The sequence below is a fragment of the Chiloscyllium plagiosum genome, chromosome 19 (assembly GCF_004010195.1).
Source record: "Chiloscyllium plagiosum isolate BGI_BamShark_2017 chromosome 19, ASM401019v2, whole genome shotgun sequence".
In the NCBI taxonomy this organism is placed as follows: domain Eukaryota; kingdom Metazoa; phylum Chordata; class Chondrichthyes; order Orectolobiformes; family Hemiscylliidae; genus Chiloscyllium; species Chiloscyllium plagiosum.
This window is the reverse complement of record NC_057728.1, coordinates 66,430,419-66,440,167: the sequence shown is the minus strand read 5'-3', so window position 1 is coordinate 66,440,167 and position 9,749 is coordinate 66,430,419. Positions and strand designations below refer to the sequence as shown.

Below are 9,749 nucleotides of genomic sequence, written 5' to 3'. Positions count from 1 at the left end.
CTTTTTCCACCTATCACATTTCCGACGCCCCTCCCCCAAGTCCCTCCTCCCTATCTTTTATCTTAGCCTGCTGGACCACTTTCCTCATTCCTGAAGAAGGGCTAATGCCCGAAACGTCGATTCTCCTGTTCCCTAGATGCTGCCTGAACTGCTGCGCTTCTCCAGCAACACATTTCCATCTCTTATAGAATGGTGCAGGCTTGAGGGGCCGAATGGTCTTTGGTAGCTACTATTTCTTGTGTTCTAATGATCATTAAGGACATTAAGTTGAGCCTGTATCTGAGAGGGACAGAGAATGGTTAAGGTTTGTTTTGATTCTTGGAGCTGGATTTCCCTCCAATCCAGCTCAGCAGAACAAAACCATCAAGGAAGAAGGTTTGTGTTTGACGAGCTTGTGCAGCACTTCCATGGAACATCAGAATGTGAGTGAGCACCTTGTAGCTGTTACAGCCCACGATCTGCTCTGGCACTGAGTACATTAAACTCAGGGAGAAAGATCCCCCACAGACTGAATTACAAAAAGAACAACACGATCTCGGGCTCTCACTGTCAATAATTGGCATTGGAAACTGTTCCTGGGGTCAGTACCTGTGTCTTTAGGTATCGCTCGGGCAGAGAGGGTATCGGGTTTAGATTCTAGTCCTCCAAGCTTTCATGTTTAATTTGTAAATCTTCAAATTCAAAGGGTCAGTGGGGCCTGCACAGCAAGGATTTCTTTTTTGTATTAGTATTTTGAACAATTCTGTTACTGTTGGCATTAATGTTTTTATGATTGACTTTGATGTACCTTTTCCTGAATTCCTGGGTCCTCCTTTGATTAGGTGATACTGATTGGACATCCCAGTCGAACGACTGCCTTATTATTATCATCATCACCAGCTTGAAGGTATCTTTGATGGACACTGTTGTTTTTTTTGTCCAGCAGCACCCAACGCCCATTATCAATGTTATCATCCACTAACTGTTGGCCATTTGTAATAAAATGATAATTAAGCTGTTTGTGAGTTCCCTTTAAATGTCAAAATGGGCTCCACTTTTGTCTCTGCCCCTCCCCCCCCCCTCCCCGGGTTGTGATGGTCAGGAGAGATGTTCGGGAGGGCCTGAGAATAAGACTTGGAGCCTCTTGTCACAACATTAGTTGAGGAATTTAAATTCCCGCCTGGGAAAAGTCTGGTTGTGGTAGAGTTGGAGGAGTTGGTGGTTCTACTCATACAGTCAGAGAGGTCTATAGCAGAGAAAAAGACCCTTCAGCCCATTGTATCCTCAAAATCAACTCCTGCATATTCTAATCCCATTTTCCTGCACTTGGCTCATTCCTGATGAAGGGCTTATGCTCGAAACGTCGATTCTCCTGCTCCTTGGATGCTGCCTGACCTGCTGCGCTTTTCCAGCACCACAATCTCGACTGATTCCCAGCACCTGCAGTCCTCACTTTCTCCATAGCCCTGTGTGCCCTTGATATTGCAACTACACATCTAAATCCTTCGTCAATGTGATGGGGGTTTCTACCTCTCCCATCCTTACAGGCACGGAGTTCCAGATTCCCACTACTCTCTGGGGGGAAATATTTCCCCCTTACATCCCTTGAAATCTCTGCCCCTTCCCTTAAATCTGTATAGCCAGGCATTGATCCCTCACCAAGGGGTGAAGTCTCCTCTTGTTCACCTTGTCTATGCCCTTCATTATATTAAACATCTCAATCATGTCCCCTCTCAATCTCCTCTGCTCTATGAAAAAGTGGAATTGATCATTCCCCTCAACATTACTAAACTCCAATGATGGAGTTGTTGAGGTGGGAGTTCCCTGAAAACCGCAGTCCTACCCAGTCCCTCTGAATGCCTACGCAGCAGGCACGGAGGTCCCCATTGCACTGGGTAAAGGGTCAGAGCAAGCTGGAGGGGACTGAGTAGCCAACTCGTGTTGCTATGTTGTTGTTGCAGGGAGCCACAGTATCCTGCTCCTTGTTAAAATTGCAGTGTATGCGGATTGTACAATGGAGTTTTCTTGAATCCAGATTTGTTAATTTATTTTTGGAAACTCTTGGGTCAGCAGCTTCAATCCTCAAACTGGGGAATGAAGAAATATGACTTAACTCTTCAACGCTTCTCAAGTGCTGAGGAAAGAATTTCAGCTGTCAGAACTATCCCTGGACATTGACAGGATGTGTTATAAACCTTCCTCCTGATGTACAGGTGCTGTTGTTACACAGCCACTCCTGGAAACAGATTGGCCCCCAGTAAGATCTCACAAAGCACCCAACAAGACAAGGGGTCAATCAGGCTGAGGGAGGACACTCTGGAAGAGTCTTTACAGAAATTTCTTACTGTTTCACTGTGACCCCTATTGTGTCATGCGCATGTGGGGAATATGTCCAGCTCTCTTCCTGTTGCACTTCCCCTGGTTTGTCCACATGTTGTTTCAGTAAAGGATGTGGGAGGTGTGATACCCCAGGGTCAGGGGAGCTACAAAGTTTCAAATCTTAGTTTCTTAATTCAGTGGATATGGGGCTCGCTAGATGGGCCAGCATTGATTTCCTGTTCCTATCCTCTGGATCGGGTAGTGCTGAGCTGCCTTCTGGAACAGTGGGGAGTATTCCATCACACTCCTGACTTGTGCCTTGTCAATGGTGGACAGGCTTTAGGGAGTCAGGAGGGGAGTTACTCACCAGAGTATTCCTAACCTCTGACCTGCTCTTGTAGCCACTGTGTTCATATAGATCATCCAGTTGAGTTTCTGGTCAGTGGTAACCCTCAGGTTGTTGATATTAGGGGATTCAGTGATGGTAACAACAATGAATGTTAAGTGGTAATAGTTGGTTATCTCTTATTGGAGATTAGAATTTTATTTTGGAGGTTAGAATTAGATTATGGAATGCATGACTACATACAAGTGTAGAGAGTCACCACTCTCTGGTAATACCTTGGTTACAAAATCAAAACTTTTTTAAAAAGCAGAAAAAAAGTCAAAAGATAAGAAAAACACCCAGATCTTAAAGTCGAAGTCTTACCTTAATAAAGGTGGTGAGATGATCATTATCTGGCATTTGTGTGGTGTGAATGTTACTTGTGACTTGTCAGCCCTGGATGTTGTCCAGATCTTGTTGCATTTGAGCATGGACTGAGGAGTGGCGAATGGTGCTGAACATTGTGCACTCATTAGCACACATCCCCACTCCTGACCTTATGATGGAGGGAAGGTCATTGATGAAGCAGCTGAAGATGGTTGGGCCTTGGACACTACCCTGAGGGACTCCTGCAGAGATGTCCTGGAGCTGAGATGACTGACCTCCAACAACCACCATCATCTTCCTATGTGTCAGGTATGACTCCAACCAGCAGAGAGTTTTCCCCCAATACCCATTGATTCCAGTTTTGCTAGGGCTCTATGATACCATACTCGGTCGGATGCAGCCTTGATGTCAACGTCCCTCTCCCCTCCTCGCTAGAATTCAGCTCTTTTGTCCATGTTTGACCCAAGGCTGTAATGAGGTCAGGAGCTGAGTGTCCCTGGGGGGACCCAAACTGGGCGTCACTGAGCAGGTTATTGCTGAGCAGGTGCTGCTTGATAGCCCTTTTACTGACACCATCCATCACTTTACTGAGGATGGAGAGAGGATGGGGCAGGAATTGGCCGGGTTGGATTTGCTCTCCTGTTTGTGTACAGGACTAACCTGGGCAAAATTCCACATTGTCTGGTAGTTAACATTGTGTAACTGTACCGGAACAGTTTGGCTAGGGGAGCAGAAAGTTCTAGAGTCTTTGGTACTAATTATCAAACTTTTTAGGTCCTAGAATCTTTGCCTAATTTCCACAAGGGATGAGGTGCCCCCAAGTTTACAGTGTCAGTGAGGGAGGATTCATGGGTATTGTCACACATCCCCCCACCCCCGCCCTTTTGAAAGAATCAGTGAAATGTTGTAATTTGCAATACATTACCTGAGGAAGTGGTGGTAATGTATTCAGCATTAATGTTTGAAATGAGAGTGATCCTAGTGAATGGCAGATCAGGCTTGAGGGGCCGAATGGCCTACTCCAGGTACTATTTCTTTTGGATTAATATTTACAAAAAGAAAGGTAATTGTGGGGTCCTGGGAAGGCATTAATGGAATAACTGTTTCAAACAGTCCATGAGACTTGTATACATTGTTAGTTTCTGATACTTACTGTTTATGTTCAACAATAAATTGCATTAATATAGCGCTGTTAGCATAATAAAGCATCCCAAGACACCACTTATCAAACAAAATCTGATGCCAACCTACACAAGGAAATACACAAGGATGCAGAACTGGGCTGAGAAATGGCAGATGGAGTTCAACCTGGATAAATGCAAAGTGATGCATTTTGGAAGGTCGAACTCGAATGCTGAATATAAGATTAAAGACAGGATTCTTGGCAGTGTGGAGGAACAGAGGGATCTTGGTGTTCAAGTACATAGATCCCTCAAATTGCTACCCAAGTGGATAGGGTTGTTAAGAAAGCATTTGGTGTTTTGGCTTTCATTAACAGAGGATTGAGTTTAAGAGCTGTGAGGTTTTGCTGCAGCTCTACAAGTCCCTGGTGAGACCACACTGGGAATATTGTGTCCAGTTCTGGTCGCCCTACTATAGGAAAGATACAGAGGCTTTGGAGAGGGTGCAAACAAGGTTTACCAGGATGCTGACTGGACTGGAGGGCTTTCTTATGAAGAGAGTTTGACTAAGCTCAGACTTTTTTCTCTGGAGAGAAGGAGGAAGAGAGGTGACCTGATCGAGGTATACAAGGAAATGAGAGGAGTGGATAGGGTCAATAGCCAGAGACTTTTCTCCAGGTAGGATTGACTGGCAGGAGGGGTCATAGTTTTAAGATATTAGGAGGAAAGTATAGAGGAGACATCAGAGGTAGGTTCTTTACACAGAGAGTTGTGAATGCATGGAATGTGTTACCAGCGGTGGTGGTGGAAACAGAGTCACTGGGGACATTTAAGTGACTGCTGGACATGCACATGGATAGCAGTGAGTTGAGGGGTGCATAGGTTAGGTTATTTTGTTTTGGATTAAGATTAATCCTCAGCACAATATTGTGGATTGAAGGGTCTGTTCTGTGCTGTACTTTTCTATGTTCGATGATAGATGGTCCAAAATTAGCACAAAGAGATTCAAACTGGATGTGGGGGGAGCTTGAAGGATTGTGGGCCTTGGGGAGATGACAGAGACAGAGAGGGATGTAGTCTTGGAAGGATTTGAAAACAACGATGATAAATTGTGAAGACATTGTTTATGCAGGAGCTGGAGTAATTCAGCAAGCACAGGGGCGATGGCGGAATCCCACTTGGTGGGAGGTCACGAGCAGCTGGGTTTTGGATGATCTCAATGTAAAATAAACTCTGAGTGAACTATTTACTTAATGTCAATGTTATATTAAAAACACATGGTGATGCGAGGGTCTGGGGGCTCAGTGTGTTTCCTCTTCACTGTTCCAGGTGAAGATCCAGAAACTAGGAGAATGAGGACAGTGAAGAACATCGCTGACCTTCGGCAAAACCTGGAAGAGACAATGTCGAGTCTGCGCGGGACCCAGATAAGCCATAGGTATTCAGCTGAGTCTGAGTCTGTATTTCAAGACCTAGGCTGCTTCTTTACGCTGATGATATCACCCGCGTTATCAGGATTAGACTGTCACAATAAAACTCAGTTTGCAATGAAAGTTTCTGTGCCCCTCGTTAGCCCTTATGCTGTTTCAGTGTCGGAGTCTAATACATGAGAATAGTGCAGAGTCACCAACAGAACATGTCCAGATGAGAATGAGGCAGTCTGGAACCTCCAGCATTAGATAGCACCCTGTATGTTCCCTATGTAACATCAACAGTGTAAGGCTCACTCATCAAAGCTATCAGACTCAATAACCAGCCGGACTATTCACACCTTCCACTCAATGGTTATGAGACTCAGGGTGGGTAAGCTGCAAGGTTTGACCTGCTGTAACCAGATGGGGTTCATTAAACTGCTCCATATGGAAAAGGCTATTTTCCCAACATTACCCTCGCCTCCCCCTTTAACCATGTTGTCCTATCCACCCGACATTCACTCCACTACATCCCTCTAACCTCACTACATGGAGCAGGACAATCCCAGCTTCCCCAGTCTGGACAGGTCTGCGAATTTCCATATCTCAGCTAATATTCCAGGGACTCTCCCTGCACCCTCTCCATGTCCTTAACATCCTTCCGGAAAATCTGGTGCCCAAAATTAGAACACAGAGGCACATTATGCTTTCTCACAACTTCTTCCTACATGACCCCAATTTTAACCTGGTTCCAGAATGAGTTAGAATTTTGTCTCTTTATGATCCAAGGATCCTTTAGAACAGCTTTTGTAACATTCTAGACCTCTCTGTTCCTACAATTCATTCATGTGTACTTTTAATTTTATATTGTCTTCCCTTGTTCTTTCTGAATCTCCCTGCTATTTACAACAAGATGGAATGTGGACTGGGAACTAGTCAATATATTTTATTAAATCAATGTTTTGATATTCTTTCTAAAGGAGAAAGTGGGGACTGCAGATGCTGGAGATCAGAGTCGAAAAGGGTGGTGTTGGAAAAGCACAGCAGGTCAGGCAGCATCCGAGGAGCTGGATTCGTGATGAAGGGCTTATGCTGTTTGGATACTGCCTGATCTGCTGTGCTTTTCCAACAACATACTTTCCGACTCTAAAACCCATTTCTGAATGTTGGTCTAGTTGATTGTACTCAGACCTCCGTGGAAGGATAGAGGCCAAATTCACAACATCAACATGTGAATATTTCTCAAACAACACAGACAATGCTGGAGAAACTCAGCAGGTCTGTGAAGAGAGAAACAGAATTAATGTTTCGAGAGCAGTATGACACTTCAGAGAAGAAACTGGAAATATTGATCTATTTCACTCTCCACAGACACAGCCAGACTAGAACATAGAACATCACAGCGCAGTACAGGCCCTTCAGCCCTCGATGTTGTGCTGACCTGTGGAACCAATCTGAAGCTCATCTGTCCTACACTATTCCATTCTTGTCCATATGCCTGTCAATGACCATTCACATGCCCTTAAAGTTGGCAAGTCTACCACTGTTGGCTAGAAGTGCATTCCATGCCCCAACTACTCTCTGAGTAAAGAAACTACCTCTGACATCGGTCCTATATCTATCACCTCTCAATTTAAAGCTATGTCCCCTTATGCTCGCCATCACTATGAGGAAAAAGGATCTCCCTGTCCACCCTATCTAACCCTCTGATTATCTTCTACGTCTCTATTAAGTCACCTCTCAACCTTCTTCTCTTCAACAAAAACAGCCTCAAGTCCCTCAGCCTTTCCGCATAAGCCCTTCCCTCCATATCAGGCAACATCCTAGTAAATCTCCTTTGAAACCTTTCCAAAGTTTCCACATCCTTCCTATAATGCAGTGACCAGAATTGTACACAATACTCCAAGTGTGGCCGCGCCAGAGTTTTGTACAGCTGCAGCATGACCTCATGGCTCCGAAACTCAATCCCTCTATTAATAAAAGCTAAAGCACTGTATGCCTTCTTAACAACCTCATCAACCTGGGTGGCAATTTTCAGGGATCTATGTACAGGGACACTGAGATCTCTCTGCTCATTTATACTACCAAAAATCTTACCATTAGCCTAATACTCTTTATTCCTGTTGCTACTTGCAAAGTGAATCACCTCATACTTTTCCACATTAAACTCCATTTGCCACCTCTCAGCCCAGTTCTGCAGCTTATCCATGTCCCTCTGTAACCTACAACATCCTTCTGCACTATCCACAACTCTACTGACCTTAATGTCATCGCAAATTTACTAACCCACCCTTCTACGCGCACTATTCTCATGTATTAGACTCCGACACTGAAACAGCATAAGGGCTAACGAGGGGCACAGAAACTTTCATTGCAAACTGAGTTTTATTGTGACAGTCTCGCAAATTTACTAACCCACCCTTCTACGCCCTCATCCAGGTCATTTATAAAATTGACAAACAGTGGTGGACCCAAAACAGATCCTTGCGGTACCCCACTAGTAACTGAACTCCAGGATGAACATTTCCCATCTACCACTACCCTCTGTCTTCTTTCAGCTAGCCAATTTCTGATCTAAACCGCTAACTCACCCTCAATCCTGTGCCTCTGTATTTTGTGCAATAGCCTACAATGGGGAACCTTATCAAACACCTCACTGAAATCCATGTACACCTACCCACAACTGAAGTAAGGCTCACTGGTCTATAATTACCAGGGTTGTCTCTACTCCCCTTCTTGAACAAGGGAACAACATTTGCTATCCTCCAGTCTTCTGGCACTATTCCTGTAGACAATGACAATATAAGGATCAAAGCCAAAGGCTCAGCAATCTCCTCCTTGGCTTCTCAGAGAATCCTACATTATATCCCATCTGGCCCAGGGGACTTATCTATTTCCACACTCCAGCTATTTCTTTGTGTTTCAGATTTTCAACATCTGCAGAATTTTGCTTGTTTTTATAAGCATTTCTGTTGGTTGGAAACCATTAACACCAGGAATAAAAACTTCCAGAATATTGATTTATTTTTGAAATGAGTTGGCACAGACCCACTAGGCTGAATGGCCTCCAATCTGTACTGTTGTATGTTTCGATGATCAGATACTGAAGTGCTCTTTGCTTTGGCAGCACGCTGGAGACAACATTCGATAGCACCGTCACCACGGAGATCAATGGGCGCTCCATGGCCGCAGTGACCAGCAGAACATCTGCCATGTCCTGGAGGCTTGGCCAGTCCAGCCCTCGGTTGCAAGCTGGTGATGCCCCATCCCTGGGCACTGGCTACCCTCCCCGACCTAACCCCAGTCGTTACATCCACCCTGACGGCTCACGCTACGTATACACTGCACCCCTCCGAAGGACAGCGGGGTCAAGGGCCGGCAATAACTCGCAGCTGGACATCTCTGAGAAAGGAAGCTCTGAGCTCGACATGACACCCACCGATGTGGATGTGACCGGTTACATGAGCGACGGTGACTTACTGGGAAAGAACATAAGGAGCGATGACATCGGCAGTGGGTGAGTGACTCTGCACGGCTCAGCTTTGTGTTGCTGATGGCACTGTGTTCCAGAATGTTCTAGAACTGATGTCAACTGACCCCTGAGTGACAGTATTATGGTTCCCACTGCAGAGACTCCAGCGCAGTACTGTGGGAGTGCTGCACTGTTCGGGGGGAGATGTCTTCTACATTACCGTTAAACCGAGGCTTCCTCTGCCTTCTCAGGGGAACATGACCAATCACATGGCTTTATTTTTGGGTGGGAAATTTGGGAGGGGGCTTCTCAGTTAATATTTATCCCTGTGATCATAATCATATTGTTGTTTCTGGAATTCAACTCTTATGTCCATGTTTGACCCAAGGCTGTAATGGGGTCAGGAGCTGAGTGTCCCTGGGGGGAACCCAAACTGGGCGTCACTGAGCAGGTTATTGCTGAGCAGGTGCTGCTTGATAGCTCTGTTACTGACACAGGATTAGTGGAGCTGGAAGAGCACAGCAGTTCAGGGAGCATCCAAACTGCTTCGAAATCGACGTTTCGGGCAAAAGCCCTTCATGAGGAATAAAGGCAGTGAGCCTGGAGCGTGGAGACATAAGCAAGAGGAGGTTGGGGGTGGGGAGAAAGTAGCATAGAGTACAATGGGTGAGTGGGGGAGGGGATGAAGGTGATAGGTCAGGGAGGAGAGGATGGAGTGGATAGGTGGAAAAGGA

The 9,749-nt window shown here is 45.4% G+C and overlaps 1 protein-coding gene across 6 annotated transcripts in view; it reads left to right on the top strand.

Annotated features, from left to right (window-relative positions):
• The window catches only part of nav3 (neuron navigator 3), a 219,091-nt gene that overhangs the window by 10,192 nt on the left and 199,150 nt on the right, over positions 1-9,749 (top strand). For all 6 annotated transcript variants that reach the window (XM_043708780.1, XM_043708778.1, XM_043708782.1 and 3 more), the window contains exons 2-3: positions 5,461-5,569; positions 8,671-9,060. In XM_043708780.1, coding sequence (XP_043564715.1) covers positions 5,461-5,569; positions 8,671-9,060 — 499 coding nt within the window. The remainder of the gene's footprint in view (positions 1-5,460; positions 5,570-8,670; positions 9,061-9,749) is intronic.